The sequence below is a fragment of the Pseudopodoces humilis genome, chromosome 16 (genome assembly GCF_049639895.1).
Source record: "Pseudopodoces humilis isolate 2021_Gansu_Grassland_sample_001 chromosome 16, ASM4963989v1, whole genome shotgun sequence".
NCBI classification, from domain to species: Eukaryota; Metazoa; Chordata; class Aves; order Passeriformes; family Paridae; genus Pseudopodoces; species Pseudopodoces humilis.
The window spans coordinates 15,879,002-15,899,466 of NC_142215.1; the positions used below are offsets into that span (position 1 = coordinate 15,879,002).

A 20,465-nucleotide genomic window follows, 5' to 3' on the forward strand; every position below is an offset into this window, starting at 1 on the left:
ACAAACATGACTGCCAGTCAAATGATCAGAAAAGAATCTAAATGTCTGTCATGTCTTTCTCGAGTCAAAAAAGAACTGAAAGACCAGAAGTCCCACTTTGTATGGAAGATGAGACAGGACTTGTCCTCTACCATCCGACAGAAAACAGCTTATCTAAAGTGATGGTTAACCTACAAATAGCCATGTGAGCTCAAGAGAATAATTCTACAAACAGACAGAAGGCATGAATTTTTTCTTCAAAAGTCTGTTTAATCTTAAACTTGAACTGAGCAAAGAAGGGCATTTTGAGGTGGATAACATTTATTCCCTTAGTGCTCCTTGGAAGATTATTGCACTCCCTGTTTAAAAGTGTCACATTTTGCAACATTTAAACTGTGATAAAGTGAAAATGTGGAGAAGCACCAATGAAGCAGAATACTTGGATAAAATCAGTTGCCTAAAAAAGGATAAAAATCTCTCAGGTTTCAGATAGTTAAATTATGAAAGACCTGCATTTCTTCAGCACTACTATATTGCATACGTACGAATATTAAGCTACTGTTAGACTCAGAGCTACCTGAGCACCTGCATCATCACAGGAGTTCCATTTCACCTGACAGGACACTTTTGTCACAGACTAGTGTCAAGAAGGGGATAAAATGTACCTAGACCCTCAAACAATAAACCCAGGAAAAATTAAGTACTGGAGACAGACCTCCAACAATTTCAAAACCTGCACAATTAAAACAGCTGTTAGGGTGAAGTCTGAAAAGGATTAATCTGATGTTTGAAATGCATCATGTATCAAACTTTCTGGTATTATGTTAAAAATTTTTCTTTTCCTCCCCTAATTTCTTTCTTCTTTTCCACTCATTTTCTCCACTCCACTTCTTTCTCCCTAATTAAATTAAAGGTCGTTAGAAATAAGTGGTAGTTTATAGTCAGTCAACACCCTCATATACCACACATCATAAATTTGGAATAAGACAATTTCCTCCATTTTTCTAAAGATCAGAGCAGGCAATGTATACAATACATTACAGTGTAATGTATATACACTACACAAAGGGTTTGCTAGAATGTTTTTTGAAATTTCTTTGCAGAAATATTACTCTACATAATTTTGTCTGGACAAAGTATTTATACTGATACAAAATGATGGGCAAATTCTAGATCATATATTGGTGCACAAACTCTGTCATTTGTAGTTGTTAACAACTCAGACTTTGTAATTAGATATTTATATTAAATGATCTTTTTCTAACTCATTCCAAAACTTGAATTTTATTGGCTACTTTTTCTATTCAATTAAAAAACCTAATTCTAGGCAAAAAGGGAGAAAAAAGCTTACTGTGCATGATGCCAAAATACCAAAGATGCACAGTTTACATCCATTCCTACTCTATGAGAATTTGTCATAACAGGAATGAATTATAAAATAACTTAAACCAAAACAGAATGAAACCTCATACATATTTGCTAGCAAATGTAGCTCACATTTTCATCATGCCAATTACAGCCTATTGCTCCTTCTATTTTAATCCCTTCTTAATGGGCAAGCTTATCTTCCCGTTATTCAGGCAACTTTTCTATTCATGCTTCAGCAATTGCATGACAACTGATTAACAAATCGGGGAACTACTCTTTGACAGTTCTCTTAGAAAAGCGCAGAGTTCTCAACATGAAAGACACTGGAACCCTAATTTCTGTTTGAACTAGATGAAAGGCCTTGTATGGTGAGCAGCACTAATCATCTCTCACAGCTGAGAAACACATCTTTTTTTCATCACAGGCCTGAAACAGCTTCAGCTGAGATACATGGTGACAATATTGCACCAGTCTGGCGTGGCTGAGGACCCTGTTTCCTGTGCTCTTTAGGTCTGTGGTCACTACCTAATCTTCCCTTCAATATTCCCAGTACTGGAGCTGGAGCTGTGGCTCTGTGGGTCAGCTCATGGCACTGCTGTACAAAAGCCAGGGTGCTTTTGGCTGATTCCCAGGGGTGTGTTACAAACTACCACTGACCTGTGCACAGGGGAGCCCAGGACTGCGCTGGCACAAACACCAGCTACTCAGCACCTCTAGAGAGGGGGTGGCCCCATGCCAGGGCCAACCCCAGGGGCAAGGCTGTGCAATGTCACCCTGAGAATCAGGCCCTCAATATTGTTTTTCTACAAGTTCTAGCCACTTTCCCAGGAAAGTAACTATAAACATAGGTGTTTATACATTTCATTAAAGATATGCCTTTTGATGGACATCTCTCATGGCCAGTGCAGTTGGGGAGGTGTTAACCTGACTATCCAATCCCTGGTCATGGTCAGAAACCTATAAATACTGAAAGAAAAAATAAAGTTTGCTCTTTCTTTCACCACACCTCGGACTGCGTCCGTGTGATTCATTTTGTGTCCAACAGTGACAGTGCAAGGAAGCTGGACACTGTTCTGTGGGTACATGGAGCACATCAGCATCCTGTGCTGTCAATCCCAGTCAGCATGAGCTCAAACATTCACCAAAAATACCAGGGTCAAGTTCTGCCCTCAGCTGCCTGCCTTGTAGTTTTCATTAAGTTAAACAAAACCATCATTCAGCCAAAGAGGGTCTAGCCCTCAGACTGCATTAAGCAGCAAACCCACCCAAGCAAAGGAGGACCATCATGCTCTAAAAGTTTGAGATATTTAAAATTTGTTTCAACACTCACACTAATCAGCTTCTCATATGAAATTCTCAAATCTGCTTTTTAACTCTACACAGTGAGAATTCATCATCTCAAGTCAGATTTTTCACTCTATGAGTATTATAAAACCAGGAATGAAATAAGAATGAAAGCCATGTAAAGACACTTTACGACACCCTAGAAGCTGTGGTATAAATACTTCAAAATGCATAAAATGCATATATATTTGTAAATTTTGAGCAGCTTAGCACCTGTTTTGTAAGAGGGTTTTCATGAGTGTAATAGCCTCAGTTTTAGCCTACTCCTGCTTCAGATCCTGGGCAAGTACAATTCTTGCACTACCAGATTTCCAAACCTCCACAGTATCTGAAGAACCTCAACATACCCCTTCAGCTACTTATCCCAGTATTTTTTCAGAATTGTGCTTCAAGCTCCCTGCAGGGTAGATAAGAGTTGATCCCCAGAAATGATGTCTTTGAAGAGGATTTGGAATAAATGTATATGCACACATCCACAGCCATTTCCAAGGTCACCACTTATGGGGGCTGCTAGCTCATGTGGTTGAGAGCAAAACAAGAACCTTCACTTTTTCATTGAGTTCCTTAAGCACAAGCAGAGAATGATTTATTTTATAGATCAGTGCATAAGAAGGGACAGAAGATGTACAATCAAATTATTTTGATTTGAATCATACTGCATATATAACAGACATAAAAATAATCATTCTTCTCACCTGTATTTTCTGCATATGTTAATTATCAGCCTGTTGTAAGGTAGATATAGTACATTAAGGAATTCTGCCTTTCCTCACAACTTTCTTTTTCTGCCCTCTGACTTCACAGATATGTGAGTACCACATATACACACACACATTGTACATCCAACAACACTTTGGGTGAGGGCTGAAACCCCTAAGGCAGAAAAAATACCAGAATTTTTAAAATGGAGCTTTCTCAGGCCAGACTAACACCAATTAGCCTGAGCATCACAGCACAGCATAACAGGAATTCCATTTGTGAGAGAAGGCCAAATCAAAAGATATTACTTACATGTATGAGTCTTCTTTGTTACAGAAATACCTATAGGGAAGAAACGACACCAGTGTTAGCAAAGCAACCACTGAGTAAATTCTTTTGACATATAATTCATCATTAATGTATTTTATCAGACACACAGCAGCCACTCTAAAAGAGGAATGAAAATTGCCATGATTTGTATGTTAAAGGTGGAAGGATCTCCCCTCTTAGTGAAGATTTTAATGGTACATTCTCTCCTCATACCTCCCCAGTAAATGTTTCAACATGCATTGCTTTGACTCTGTTGCTGCAATGCATATCTCCACACTGCTGGTTTAAAACTGGAGCTGATACAAATAAGAAGATACCAGTAATGCCATGGAAGCCCCCTTTATTTTCCATGGCCAAAAATCTTCCCACACTCCTATTAACCAGTGCCCATTAAACCACTCAGACAGAATGGGTTTGAGCAGCACAAGTCATTTGCTGTGTTATTAAGTTCAAGCAGTTTCTCAATGGCAAGCTGTAGCTTATGCTCATTAAAACCAAACAAACAGCTCTCTCACTATGACTACTGCTTGCCATAATTCCAAGCCAGATGCAAATATCTCCAAGCTGTTAAAGATAGACTTTCTGAAGTAATAAAGATGTTTTCATGCTAGACAGGCATGTGGCAGCAATCACCAACAATGGTCCAGTGCCAGTGAAATTTGAGAGGCATTTCAAAGAAATCAACAGAGTGAACAGAATGAGGCAAAATTTGTAATACCAAATAAAGATAAGATTAACTCCACTAAATGTCATTGGAATTCATGCTTGAATACAAACAATATTGTCTCCACTTTAGTAGATAACTGGTGACTTACTCAGACCCATCAGTGTTTAAGCTTCACTCTCCTTGGGGGTAATTTTATGAGATAATGAGAAAGAGGTTACTGGAGGCAGTACAAGTATTTGAAACGTTTCATTTGTGATCGAGGCCTATAATGAAATTTTGGAATTGGGATTGTCTGGATTAATATTAAAAATTCATGTAAGAGAGAGAGACCTGAATCTCCTTTGCTACCCTCCAACACCTTCAACCATCTCTTCCAAAACAAATTACCGTGGAAAGAAATAGACTTTTATTTCAGTCTTCTTGGTTGTGGAGCATCTAAGAGATGCAGTAAATTACAGTAACTCAGAAGAATGTAGACACCTTATTTGCAAATACAGAGCTAACTTCCAAAGCAAACAGTTTTCAAATTATTTGTGTTTTTGATTGACCCATAAAACCCTAGTGCCAATCCCAAATATTGAGCTATCAAGTTTGACATAACTGTCACAGGATTTTTAAATTTAAATTAAAATTAAATTTTTTAATTTTTAAAAATTGCACTTATGTTGCTATTGGCATTTTGGTTTTGAACTACCAAGTTCTATAAGTGTGAGCACTGGGACCTTTGTTTTCCCTGAAAAGAAAAGCTAAGAGGCTTCAGGCTTTGGGAAGTGAAGTTCTGAGAGGTTCCTTTGGGCAGTTTTGTAAATGTGAGACACTGGTAAGCAATTTACAGAAATCTGAATACTAGAACTTGATTATGTATGTTAAATTGAAAGGCCATGGCCAAACGTGCACAAGCCTCACACAAGGAATTAGGGTTATAGCCAGAAACTGCAGAGCCAAGGTAACCAATAAAAACAACAACAACAAAAAACCAACCCAAGCATAATAAAAATAAACCCCTTCAGACAGAAGTATCTACTACAGGGGGTAAATTCATCCTTTAAATTAATTATTTGTAAGAGCAAAACTTTCTGGGTTCTCATTCCAGTGCAACCATTACTGGCTAGCTCACAGTAGGGGACAGGACTGGAGGGTGTGACAAGGAGTTGAGCATGAATGGTATTAATGCAGTTTCTGGTATGAGTGCAAACCCCTCTCTCGAGGTGCTTCCGAGGGTCTGCCTCACCCTTTGAACTGGAGATCACAGCTGCTCTTGGCCCACTGGCTCTTCCACCAAGGAAGAGCATTTCTGCTGCTGTTTGACTTCTTGAGAGACCCCTGAACAGCAGGTACAGCTCCTGACAGCATCCTCATCACCACAAACTGTCCTAACATCCGCTTGGCAGACACTCTTGCCTTGCCCCTGCCTGATTCCTATGATTTTAAGGATGTTTTATGGAATGGAAATGCAGAGGAAAAGGTTTTTACATCTGAACACCATTTGCAAAACTTCCTCTCCCAACACTGGTGCTAATAAATGGATACAGCAGTGCTCTTTCAGCATTATGGGAGACATATGTGTACTTTTCTCAAAAAATAATGCTTTCTGTAAAATCACTTTGAACAGAAAGTGCTTATGCTGTCACTTCTGATTACTCACAGCCTCTTCACAATGGGATTTGCCACAGCACAAAATAGACTTAGCTGTATTCGCTGACTGAGGGCCCACTTTCCCTGATACATGAAACACTTCAGTGATGGAAATATTACTGCTTATATTTTTCTACCTAAGTTTTTGGGGGTTTTTTTTGGTTTTTTTTTTTGTTTGTTTGTTTTAATGTGAGATGTGTCGTGGGTTTTTCCAAATCAGGAATTTCCATAATAATTACTGATTATCATCTGGTAAAACCTTTTAGCTGATTTATGCAGATATTTTTAGATAACCTTTTAAAGCAACAGCTTAGAGGTACATATTTTTGCATCATCTTCATCATTCCACTGGTGGTTGCACTGAAAACAAAGCATTTTGCTTTGAGCTGAGGTTTTAAAGTAGCTGCAATCTGGTGAACAAGGATAAATGTTGCCAGTGAGTTCAATAGGATTAGCTTTAAATTAATCAGTAATCTTCACTGATGTAGAATCAATTATGAAATTTTAAGTAGCCTTTCTTTTCACACAGGCAACTCTCAACAACCAGAAAAGCTGAGCAAAAAAGGTACCAGCCTATCCAAAAAGTTACTTAAATTAGATACATTACAACTAGTGACTTAAATATAAACACTGAGGATGCAACACTGTGATCAGATTGCGCTGCATTGCAGGAAGCCAAGGACTGCTATTCAGAACATTCAAGGTAGGTGATAATTACCTAGAAATGAGTGTATTGTGGAAAAAAAAATCAGTCAGAAAACCACTTAACGGAAAAAGGGGGAGTTACAAGATCTCTGGCTCTCTCTGGGCCGGTGCTACATCCCTCTTGCATCTACACAGTGAATGCCTCTCCTGTGCAGTCAACACATCAGTTCTCTTAAAATCAGCAGGGTCTCTTGAAAAACTAATTCTGCAAGTCCAACGTACATCAGTAATTTTCTTCACAAGATCAGGCCCGATTTCCAAGGATTGCTCTTGTTTGTAAATATTCCTGGGGCAGGACCATCAGTTTATGTAGATTTGAGTAGACCATAGAATAAAACCTAAACCAAACATGCCACTGAAAGACAGATTTATTTTTAATAAGTAGAGCACAAAGAACCTACTGATTCCTTTAAAAATGTTACTTAATATAAAATCCCATTTTCAAATGGGTTTCATTTCAAAACGCTGGAGAAGTGACTGCTTGCCAGTATTAGCACTCTCCTACACTGCCAGCATTCCATTCTCACTGAACAACAAATATAAAAAACATAAAGAGAGGAAGAAACAACACTGTAACAGTGTTGCTAATACAGAAAGACTTCCTGACTTAATCAACTAGACTTCAAAGTAAAGCAAAGGAAATGTCATGAAAATACCACAGTATATCACTGCCATGGTTATCAGTGAGTGAAAGTTTCAGTATTACAGTTATCACAGAATGTATCACTTCCGCAGTGCAATCTGACATTCCTGATCAACGCCAAATCTTAAACAAATTAACTTCTTAGACCTCTCATCATGGCTATGTAACGCTCTTTACAACAACAGTCGATTTTTTTTAAAATGAAAAGAACTTCTACACCATTCCCTTTCCCCCCTCCCACTAACAGTATGTAATTTGCCATGATGGGTGGTATTTACAAAAATAGCTTGCTGGATGCAATGAACTTTGAAAAGAGTATCTACCAACAGAGACAGGATATTCTTTTGCAAGCAGTTAGCCTGACTGACCTTCACTAGCCAACTTCAAATAGAGATAACAATGTCTTCAAGTACAAAAAGAGACTCAGATATTTCATACATCATAAGCTGTTTCTCACAGTTGCCCATCCAAATAAAGGAGCATAATGAAACACTCCTTACTCTGTGAACCCAGGTCCCTGCTGCTGTTGTACAGTTGTCAGCTTCCCATATTTCAAGGGGAAAACACACTTTGATGTATAGAAAGATAAGTAAAAAGGCCTTTGTCTGGCAGAATACATTACTCTGCAAAATATCAAAGAATATTCTTGAGTGCAATTTTCTTAAACCTCCAAGAAAACTGTCTCTCAGGAGTCTGTATGGACAAACACAGCCATCACCAGCAGAGCTCACAACTAATTTCCAGAACTTCTGTTAAGCACCACAGTGTTTCCCTTGGCTCTGTTTCTTGTGTCCAGATCAGGTGATTACACTGCCTGATGACAGCACGTTCTGTACATGCTCTGGGTAGGAGATGCTTTGCTCATGCGGGTGTGTGTATCAATACACCTTGGATTTTTTTGAACTTTCTCCTACCCTCCCCTCAAGCCAGTATCATGTCCCCAGCATGTTTTGGAATTTAGGCATTTTAGGACAGATTGGAAATCCCATGGAAAAAAAAAACCAAAACCCCCAAAACTTAAAATTTTAAACTCTAAGCCTCGTGCCTGACATATTGTGTAAAATCAGAAAGAAAACTTATTACAAGCTTGGATCCCACTGTGTTTCATCCTGTCACTCCAATTCTTTACTGTCACCACACAAAGCTGGCAATTACTGCAAAAGATCCTATGTAACACCAGGGCACTTGCAGAGAACCTACCAAGGCAGAATAATAGATTTAGGTGTATTCAGAAAGGAGCTCATTCTCTCCAAAACATCAGTAGTGGTTTCTATTTAAGTCGGTATGGAGCTCTGGCATGAAGGAATTCTGTGATCCTTGGGGACTATTGTTTACACTGAGCAAAGTGAAATAACACATAGACAAATATTAAACACAACTTAAGTGAATTTACCAAAAGAAAATCATGTAGCAAAACCATGTCCTTGTCTAGGACAGAAGAGCTGTTAATGATGATCAGCACACACTACTGAAAGTACTCCAAGTAATTTCACTAATTTGTTTCAAAACTAGACTCTACTGCTTACAGTTCACTCAAGAAAAAATTAAAATTAGATTCTAGGGTAGCATGGATCAAGGACAAGAGCCACTAGGCATGTACGAACAAGGAAACTTTCCGAAATTGTGACACCACCCCTCCAAAATAAAACCAAACCCTAAATGTCTCTTGTAAAGAAAACCCCTCAACTTAAAATATGAAGACGTAAGTTTTCAATCATTCCAGATTTTCCCAGACCTTTTCACATCTTTCACTGAAAATGAAAACAAGTGAAACAAGGTTTTATGTTTTTTCAGCCTAATCACCATCAGGTTTCATAGTCCAATCAATCCAGTCCATAGGTATATAACAAAGTCACTGGAATCAATGTTGACCTAAGTGCTTCAGTACTGAAAAAAACCCCAACCTCTCTATCCTAAAATTCATAGCTGTTCCTTGTACCTAAATTCTATCAACAAATTATTAATAGCTCTATTTTGTAAGGGGTTGCTTTAGTATTACTGCTTGAATCATATGGTTATATCTGAACTAGCTACAGAAAATTTTCCAGAACACAATTTTTAACTTAAATACAAATATTAAGTATTTAAAAGAAACAGATTAAAAAACCCAAGGACATTTTAAAAATGTTTTTACATTATTTTTATGAGGTAGATGACTTTTTTAGTCCTTGAAATTTAGAATTTTCCTACTTCTGAGGGTGACTTCCTGCATCATCTAGGCATTTTATGATTTCATTTTTCAGCAGCTGTCAGCCTCCCCCACTTTTAAAGTGAGGGTAGTATACCTGTGAAAATGTGAATACATATGACTTAAAATTTACAGAGGATTCATAAGAGAGAAATCTGAGTTGTCACCTGTACAACTGGCATTTAAAAGAATTTCCTGCTCTTTCTAGACTTTTCCCAAATAAAGAATTCTTAACAGACTCCAAACTGATTTTCTGATACAAAACTGCTCCTAATTTGTAAAGATGATGAACTTTAACCATTTCTTCCTTCTTGCACAACCTCACCGAGAGTCCCTCTGAGCCTTAACATATTTTTGTCCTCACAAATAAACTTTGTCTTACATTAGGAAAAAATAATAAAAGATCTGCATTAATTAGCCATAACGTTCTTACATGACAAATGTTAGCAGAGAGTAGATGAAATATCCATCCCACATTTATACTGCATCCCACATAATATCTTTGACATTAAAAGTCAAAGATAGTTCAGAACTGTATACAAGACTGTTTCCAGCAGGAGTCTGTATAGGAAGACCACAAACAAGCTGTGTTTTAATCACTACTTGTTACACAACTGACTGAGTCACAAGGATTTCAAAACAGCCTTGCAGAGCAGCACAGTTACATGGCCAGAATCCAGGTCAATGTACAAAGTTGCACAAATCCAAGTAAACCCCTGCAGTCCTTGGGATGGACAAACAGGGTGTAAGAAAACCCAACATTTCCTACAAACAGTCACAGACTTTCTGAGTATTGGATCTGCGCCTGAGCCTTGCTGCAAGCCCCTGTTTCACAGGGCTTATCAGTGACAGAAGAGCCTTGGCAGGAGCATGGCAGACACCATGGTAGATACCACACTTTTTCCTTCCCGTGACATTCAAAGAAGAGATTCCCCTTCAGCTGAAGGCTCTGTCCTATCAGCACATTAATAGGAACAATTTGTTTAACTCGCATTAGATATATGGGTGAGAAACTGCAATGCGTGCAGTCTCCTGAGGGGAATCAATCATCCAATCATTTAGGTTGGAAAAGGCCTCCAGGATCATGAGTCCACCCATGGCCTACCACTGCCAGCTTTATCCCTGAGCCACGTCCATCAAAGCCAACCCTCACCACTGGCCACTCAATTAATTGACTGCAGTCCTATTTCAGTGTGAGCTTCGTCAATGAAAACTTCCCAGCAGGTGCAAACATGACACAGGAGCACCATTTCTGCTTGCTGGTATGAGAAGGAGTCAAGCAGCAGCAGGTTTGGCACTTGTGTACGTTCCTGCGTGTGCTGGGGTCCCCACAGGGCTCACCACTGAACAGGCAGGGATGGGCTTTTCTCCTCCATTGTGAAGCACAGAATTACTTTTTACTTGTCTGCTCTCCCAGACCTCCCCTATCTGACACCTCATTCAAGGACACTTTTCAAGTACTTTCAAAGCAACATTTCACTTAAACATTAAACATCTTATCAAAGCCTTTCAGGCTGCTTTGTTCAAGACTACTGACAGCCTCACATTTAAAAGCATGAGCCTGGCCTCCAAGAGTTCAGGGTATTTCCATAAAATCCAGAAAATTGTCAAGCTACAAACAAAACAGAGGGTGGGGGCTGTCTTCCTGTACGTTACCTTAGGCCAACTGTGCACGAAATGAAGCTGTCCTTCAAGCAGAACTGAAATTCTCAGAGAGAGGCCCAGGACCTGCGATACCAGCTGAGATAACAACCACAAGGCTGCAGCAGTCCTAATTACACCAACCCTCACCTCGAGGCAGTCCCTCTAGATGGGAGATAAAGGAAGCCTCAATGCCCCAGTTCTGTGTCTTCAGGTACCCCAGAACTGCCATGTGAGCATCTTCACACACACTGCTAAAGCTCTTTCAGTATGCAAACAAAACCAAAATGTAACAAAATCAAACGGCTGCAGTCCCTTTTACTTACAATTTGTGCACTGTTAATTTGATATTTAAGAACATTTCAAAGCTCAACACATTGCATTATGATTTAAAATCATCTGATGGACATTCTTACATCAGGCAAGGGAAAAACATGGGTTTCTGTTTAGAACACACTTCCAGATAAAATTGTTGATTATTTTTCTTATTATTCTACCCCGCCAAATCTTCCAATAAAATGTGTTGGTTTTAATGTATCCATTCATCTTCTGTATTCTCACTGACCCTTTGGAGACAATCAGTGAAATGTCTGACCGGAAGTAAACCTGTTCATGAGTTGTCCATAAGTAGAATATGATAATAAAACTCTGCCAATGCTGGCATAGAAAGTAATCTGTCAGTTGATAGGGCGCAAGGTGACCTGCTGGTGAGTTACATCCAAGTGTTTTCTCTCCTTTTGATCTTAGTCAAATAGGTTTTCTTCTCTTTAAATAAAGATATCAAGACTGCTGTCAGTTCAAAAATTCCAAAACTCATTACCAGTTTAAACATCAGTCTTAACTGCTTGGTTGTCAGCAATAACCATTAAAGAAAAGAGTGTTCAAGATGAGTTCTTAAAAATGAACTAATTTAATTAATTAAATATTATAGATAACGATTCTTCCAACACTCTTCTGTGAGACATTAAACTTGTACACTCATCAGTAAAAAGAGAGAACCACCAAGAATTTATTAAAGTATTCAAAGCAGAGCAATACTTTAATGTGGCCAAACAAAAACGTTACTTGTTTCTGCCCCTTGAAGCCAGTGGTGATGGTGTGTGGCAGGCAATTTCTGGTAAATGGAAGTCCTGATGGAAACACAGTAGTATACATTAAGGATGTTCTTAACCCATGTTAAACCAAATTTACAGCTTCAGAGTTTTAACAGCCACACAAACTGAAGACAATGGACAAATATTATTTGTATCACAGAGTTGCCAGCACCAATGAGAAGAGCACCTTGCTACTAAGATTTTTTCTGTACCACAGGCCAATAACTTTTATCAGTTCTATTACAAAGAGTGCTTGGTCAGCTCTGTGATCATGATCATTTTAATAACAAACACATCCATGGGCATTTCAAACGTACAACGCTGATGGCAGTAGAGAGAGGCTGGCCAGGTTGTAAAATTGGGATGAAAAAGGATGCAGGAAAGTTACAAAGGAATTGGAACCCACTATACATATACTGGCTGTGTATTTACCTGAGAGATGACATTTTGAGCAGCACAATCCCCCCGATACAGCACTGAGAGGGCTTCTCTGCCAAGCTGGAGGAAATGGCACTGGTGAAGGACACCATCAAGTGATTTATCAACCCCATTTGCTCTGACATCCAAGTCGCTCTGGGACACCTCCGACCCAAATATAGCCACAATAAAGTCCAGGATAACTTTTGAGAACAAGCAGGAATATCATACAAGGTGAGATGCTTGCAAGCTACCAGCATTTTTTTGTTTTTGGTCAATTAGTTCTCTAAACGACAATCAACCTGGGCAATCACACTTTACCAAGTCACTCTCGTGACTCACTATAGGTCTCTAACATTTGCAAAGACGGAAGGAATTCAGTAAAAAAACCAAACAAGTACAAACAAACAAAGAAAACCCAATGATGACACTCAGGCAAATCCCAAAATACTGAGATTCATCCCATACTAAAAAGCAGGCAACTTTACCACAGGTTAAGTAACCCTTGGTGTTACTGGGTTGGCTTTTTTGCAGTACTTTCCATCATCAAGTTAGTGCTTATATATCCTCAAAAACCAAACCCTATCTGCAGTTTACAGGCAAAGAAACAGAAGCTAAGTAGTTATGTAACTACAAGTCACGTATTTATAAATTGGGCTGCCTGGCTTATAGCAGCAATCTTAACTTAAAAACTCCCCAAGCAAGAATTTTCTCACTGCATCTTTCACAATCAGTTCATGACTTCATCAAGATGACTGAGATACCACAAAATAACCAATCTAACATGTCTGAGGACCAGAATTTTAATGTGCATCTCATACTGCAACCCACATATATTTTAGATTTTTAAAATTCGGCCTCTGTTTCAGAAGTAGCTCATGTAATAGTGTGCTAAGGTCACAGTATATACTTATGTGCTAAAATATCACAATGAATACACAGAAAATAAATATTTACTGAATGTTCTTCAAATCACCCTGTAGTGTAAAATAGATAATCCCACACTGACTACAGAGAATTCAGTGTTGTTTTGTAGATTTCTACAGGATTTAAAATGACAGCTGCCTCATATCATGGTTATTCCTCCCTGCAACTCCTTTCAAAATCAAAAAGTGCATTAGGCTGGCTAAATTCCTTTTTTCACCACAATGACTTTCATCTATTTAACACCTTGGATAAAATTGGCCCATTGTGCATCAAATGAAGCCAGCTTTGGGTATCAGGTTCCTACTATAACTATTTTATTTGAAAGGTCATCAATATTTTTAATAAGGAGCATATTTTCTTTGCTCTGCTTTTGTGCAAAGTATTTATAAAGCAGTATTTTTGATCTAGAAAAATTGATTCCTCACACATTACTTTATCAATCCCAACCAAATACCTTAGCTGCAAAGTGCTTGCACATTTGCCTTTCAGTATTCTTCTGAGGCTGTCTCCTATCACAGTAACTTTTCTCTTTTTTTTAATATCAAAATATACCGAGGTCGAGTCTCAACTTCTCATTGCTTTGCTCTCCTGAGGAAAAGAAGTAAGATTCTATTATGTCGTCTTCAGCAGCTGTGATGAATGAGGGGAAAACAGGGAGAGAGAAGGATTTGTGCTAGAAGCTCATGCAAAATTCGAGACTTGAATATAGCACAAGTAGCACTTCAACATTTCAGACTCCTTCAGAGCCAAGATCCCTGGAGAGCTGAGTTTAAATCACTAAACTTATTTCAGGAAAGTGGAGAACACTCTGGAGAAAAGTCTGTCGACTCCAGCAAAATTAATAAACTGGTTGCTCCTGATGTGAACTACATTTCTTGACAGGAGTTTGACAAATTTCTAATTCCCTCTTAGCTACTTGTGAATGCTGCACTTGTTGCTCCTTTTTAACAGTTATTTAATACTATGGCACAACAGAAGTAATAAGAATTGCTAAGTTTCACTCACCTTGCAATTTCAGTGCCAGCTCTAAAAAGGAAAACTGACCTTTCTCAATGCTTGTCAAAGACCAGCCTGTTCTTTCCTGGTTTTAAATGGTCATGTGCAGAAAAAGTATGTAACCCCCATTGGGTGACTCTGTTTAAAGAAATCAGAATTAATAAATGGAAACAAATCTCAAATAAAAAGTCCATAACATTATGGATTTTTTCTAAAGACAGGGGCCAATTGCCTCATATTGCTGCAAATCTAAACGGAATTAGTGGCATTTAGTTGCCACCTAACTACATTAATTTAACTGACACCGAGTTTGGACAGACACTCACCTTTCAGGGTTTTTTTTTTCTCATACTTATTAACGAGTATCACAGGTTTTGCTTCTGTGTGTTTGGGGTGCCAGCAGTTTTGTAGTGCTCAATGCACTGGTGATGCACAGGACAGTCAAAACCTGTGCTCAGGGGCTACTGGGAAAGCTTCATTCCTTTACAGAGATTTACAGATGATTATGCTGCACAGTTCAAATGCAGGTTATAATATATGTTCCAAGAAACAGAATAAGGTGTTAATACACCCTTGACCTAAAGAATACTTTAGAATTTTCTAATAAAAGTGCCTGTGAGATACGTGAATCACACTGAATCAAGCCATGGAACAACTTAGAATGGAGTGGATGTTCTTTTTTACAACACATACTAAAAAGGGGTATTTACCATCTCGGGAAGATCCTAAGCCAAATGAATGCTCCCAAAATGACACAGTTACTTCACAGCACAAAGGCCCTTTTTATTACTGTAAGGTAAAGTTCTGTTTGCTGTAACTATAGGATTAGAGAGCACAAATACCACCCTGATACACTTTTCACTTACATTAGGGTTCTGGTATGTCTGTAATGGTATGGCAAGGTTAATGGTTATGCTACCCAAGGTCCTGGACCTAGGAGCACCTTTCCATTAAGTATGAAAGATCTTCCATGAGGAAATGAAGCTTTTCTGTGAAGCTCTACTCAGAAGCAGGAAAATGCCTGCTGCGGATAGAGAAGGGAAGAAAAGGTCACATTATGTTAAGAAGTGTCCTAGAAGACTGCACAGTGCTCTACACAAAGCCAGTGCTCACCGCTACCATCACCTGGAACTTGGGACTCGGCACTTGTTGCTCCTGCGTGCTGGCAGCTCTGCTAATGGGGAAATGTGTTCCTATTTGTTGATTTGGTACAGCTGCAAAATCATGTGTTCCACTGCTACAAAACTGCAATTTCCGACAGCAAGGCAGCCAGGCTTCACCTGCAGATCTGTGCCATGAGATTTGCAAGGCACCCCCACTTTCAGATGATCTGGCCAAGTCAGTCTTGCCTATTTGTTCTTTCAGATCTGAAAGGTTTCTTGTTTTTTATACATTACACTCCAAAGACAGCAGAGTACCTCAAACAAGTATTTACCATTAACAATATGCACATCAACTTGGCACTGAAAAAAAGAAAGTTAATTTTAGATAAAAGCCCCAAGCAAAAATTCTTCCAGCACACGTTTCAGACTGCCTTTAGCTTTTTCCCCTGTGTGGACGGAACTCAGGAAAGCTGTTGGTGTCATGTGTCTCTCTCCTTCCACTGTACAAGGTGGTGGGAAGGAAAGGGTTGGTGTGACTGCTGTTATTGCCACGGCAGGGCTGGGCCTACCCTGCTGAGGCTCCATGGGCAGGGCTGGAGCAGGATGCTCTGAGGCCTGAGCGATTGCACTCGTGCTCCACGTTTGCCAGAAATTGACTGTGCAACCATTGCACAAATTTGCATCGTTCCTACATAATATAATCTCCTACCAACAAGGTTAATTCATCCTGTTTCTTCCTCTTTTCCTTATCAGTCCTTATGATAATGTTTTTAACATGGATCCTGATTCTTGATAGGTTTGGATCACTTTTTGATTTGTTCGTGCTTCTTAACACAGAATATTCTGTAGAGCTCAAAATCTCTGGTGAAAGTCACGATGAAAAGATTTTATTTTGAGAAAACAGGAAATTTTGTTAAAATAGATCTTTTTAGGCTATTCTGTACTTCATATCACCATTTACAGCACCTACCAGAAACTGTAACTATCTCTAACCACATTTAGCCAGCAAAATTCTTTCCTTAAGCCTTCTGTTCCCTGAAGACAAGGATTCCCTCAGGAATACAGCAAGAGCTTTTACAAACGTTTGGAAGCAATATGAAGCTGTGTACCAGTTTAAAAAAAAAAAAAAAAGAAAAGAAAAGCAAAGTATGAAAATATCCAAATAATCCACATTATTTATTCTCCAGGGCTCCAGGGAAATTAAACAAGGGTGGGGAAAAAGGCATAACCTTACTCCTTTACATACACAGCTCAAATTTACCAGTATTAGCAACTGAAGCTCAAGACAAGAAAATTGAGCACTGGTCTGTAAATTCATTCTAATGACATCACTGCCAGGATTATCCTTTTGGGGATGGCTTGTGTAGGGGGTTGGGAGGAAAAGGCAAGGGATTGAGCAAGGGAGATTTGATTATGTTTGAGCTATTTCGATTTGAAGATGTTCTTAACTGACAAAACAGAAAGCGTCTTATCTGAGAAGGGATTTTGCTCAGCTGCTTTAAAAATCCTCCATACATACTGAAAGTCAGCACATTCCCTGGAGGATCAATTGGCTTGACAAACTCTAGACATCCTCTATACCATCTTAGAAAAAAAAAAAAAAAAAAGTATTTCCATATAAAAACTTTCTCCAGGCAAAAGCATGACATGCAAAGGGTTGTCCTGGGGCAATTAAAAAAGAACTTCTCATAAGTAAATTTAGTGCTTGCAAAAGTTGCTGCAGTGACAACATTTGCTACCAAAGGGTTCTCTTTAATCCAACAAGCTGCAGCAGAGCAAATGTCTCCCCTGCCACTGCTCTCACAGCAGCATGAACGAGATCTAAAGGTGGGGGGAGAGCTCTTCAGGCTCATTCATCAAGAAAACTGACTTCTACCTCACAGGCTGTCTCACTGATTTAAAGAAAACCCTCATCCAAACATTTCAAGTGCTTAAATGACTTCCTACATTTTAAGCAGTGAAGTGTTGGTCTCTCTGATAGGGCCAAGGTTACCGCCAACTGTAGTTAACAAAAGCCCCGAATGCAGCTGATACACGGTCGGTGAGAAAATCACATTTGCTTCAGATTTCTTGCATTTCCTGCATTAAAACAGAGTTAATCTAAGATAGTACCAAACAGCAAGCAAACTCAACAAAGCTATTCCTCTTATTCTTAAAAAGACAAAATATAGGAAGAATGTAATTTAATAAATAAAGCCTTAATTTTTAAAAATCTGAAATTACAGATGATTATCCTTACAGGTGGGTTTACGATTGTTTGGAGAACATGGAAAATTTAGCAACTACCTATTTTAGGATACTAAAATTTAGCAACACAAGAGCTGTACTGGCTGAAATGTGATCTCTAGCTGGAGATCAAGGCAAGGGCTGCAGTTCATAGCCAGGAGGATCCCCTGGCAGCTCTCAGTTGGGTCATCAGCTGGGTGCCTGAGCACTGCCAATTCCCAGACTGGATCTGAACACCACATCATGAAAATCAGTCATGCTCATGTACCTCAGCTAACCCAGAGCTGCTGCTCTGGGCCGTAAAGAAAGTGCAACTTAGTTTAAGTTTAGGTACCTATGAAGGTGCCTGGAGTTCCTATAACCTGCAGGTAGAAAGTGTGAATGACACCTCTGTATCAACAACTACTTGATAATGATTGAAGATTCACTTTCCATTATCTGTTCCTGAGAAAACCCAAGTCACCACTACTGTACATATTTCCTGCAATTCCAGCACTCCCCTTTCTTTTACACCTGGCACCAACTGATGAAACAGGTGCTGGGGGTTTCAACTGTTTTCAAAGAGGATTTCACGGCTGAGGGATTCTGAGATTCTGTGGGACCACCACACACTCCATATGCCAAAGCCCCACCCATGAACTGCAACATGGTCACTATGGGATGAAGCACAGTACACCCTGACCTGCAGGCTCAGAACTGTGTGATTTGGCACAGTTTATCATGCTCGCTTTGGAGATAACACGGCCTGCCTACAACACCCAGGGTAAACACCTCTAGCAGTCAATACACAAAATAAACTGATCAAGAAAAAAAATTAGGATGAGCTACACTAAAAAGAAATTAATTACTCATTCTAACTATAGTTATATCAAGGAATGTGTTAAAAAGTGATGGGATGTCTCAAAGTGACTCTTTTGTTCTACAGTCTTAAGTATGAGGCTTTGCTGTCTTAGAAATTATACTGTAAAAAACATTTCTACAAGTTTATCTCACCACAGTGCAGTAAACTGGACAAACTTAGTTCAGCATTCTCTCATGTCCCAATATTTATGCTAACCCAAGTATGTTCAGGAAAATGCGCACTGAGTGTTCTACCAATATTTTAAGAGTTAAGGTGGTTTTGTTTTCTTATATCTCCAAATTGCATACATTAAAGAATGGGAAGCTTAGAGAAACTCCTGCCTAAAACACTTCACATAAAAATAACACATTACCTGGTAACATCAATAGCACTGCACAGATGCAACCAGGCATTGAAACTCTTGAATCAAAAGGTAAGAGAAGGACAGGAGAGCCAACAAAAAAACCCAAAAAGTAAGATGGGAGAACCTCTAAAGCACAAATTCACTAACAACTAATTAAGAACATTGCATCAATACTCTAAGTAGCTCTGGTGATATCTCCATAAAGGAATTTGATGTTTCAGTGCTCACTCTCATTTGTGCATTTCCATATGCACCTCAATCCATATGTGTGAATAGCTGGATGGGTATTTTCCCCCACAATTCGGTCAGTGCATCCAAGGCAAGGATTTGGATGTGCCCATGAACCAGACATTTGATTTCTGGTCTCCATCTGCATTACAGGGGTGACATTGCCTCATGGATTCTATTGCTGAGGACAAACACAATCAAGTTTGAAAGGCACTAATACAACTCAGAAAACTCATATAAACATATCCTGATAGTTTTCTGACTAGCAGCATGATGGAACAACATTCAGCTGACAGAAACACAACGACAGTAGTGGCCAGTTGGTTTAAATTAGTAATTGCTATCCATCATTGGTTTATTTGTGGGGGTTTTTTCCCCTCAAACTTCTGGCAAATATAATGAAAAGGGATGACATGGCAAAGTGGAATTCAGGAAAAAAACCCTTCAAAAGCAGACAAGATTTAGATTTAGCCTTTTGTAACATGAATTGCCATGTTCAGCATGGGTCAGACAGGGAATTTGTTAATATTTGGAAAGAGCCTCCTTTGAACGCCCTGAAAATGAGCTGTATTCATTACTAAAAATCATAGACGAGTTGCATAAATATTTACTGAGCTGAAAGAACATGTTGGCCAATGTTTTCCACAAATCAGTGGAAGGGAGCTTCTAATTAATGAAAGCAAAGCTGTAGGGTTTACTAGGTACTTAGGGCCAGTTCTGGAAGCTGAACACAAATGCCATAGTTCAAACACTGCAGTGTATTAAGTCCTAGTGCTCTCTTACTCTCGGCTGACTGCTCACAAAGTGTGAAGAGGATTAAGGTGGATGGGATCACTGCCAGCCTGAAGTTGTTAAATGACTGCATTAGTGAAAAAAGCTCCATAACTCACTGCCGTTGAATATTTCTCCTACGAAATTCTCAGCCTCTGGAAAGATAAACAGGGAGGAGGAAAGGGCTTGTATGGGGGTTTTCTTGGGGAAGTTAAAGTGCATTTACTGCAGTGACAACAGCAGGATCATAACCACCTGACCCACTGAATACAAACAATAACTGGGGGAAAAATGCAATA

General features: G+C 39.1%; 1 protein-coding gene across 2 annotated transcripts in view; it reads right to left on the bottom strand.

Moving 5' to 3' along the window:
* The window catches only part of RORA (RAR related orphan receptor A), a 355,366-nt gene that overhangs the window by 108,196 nt on the left and 226,705 nt on the right, over window positions 1–20,465 (bottom strand). For both annotated transcript variants that reach the window (XM_088062929.1, XM_088062928.1), the window contains exon 3: window positions 3,703–3,732. In XM_088062929.1, the coding sequence (XP_087919055.1) occupies window positions 3,703–3,732 (30 nt within the window). The remainder of the gene's footprint in view (window positions 1–3,702; window positions 3,733–20,465) is intronic.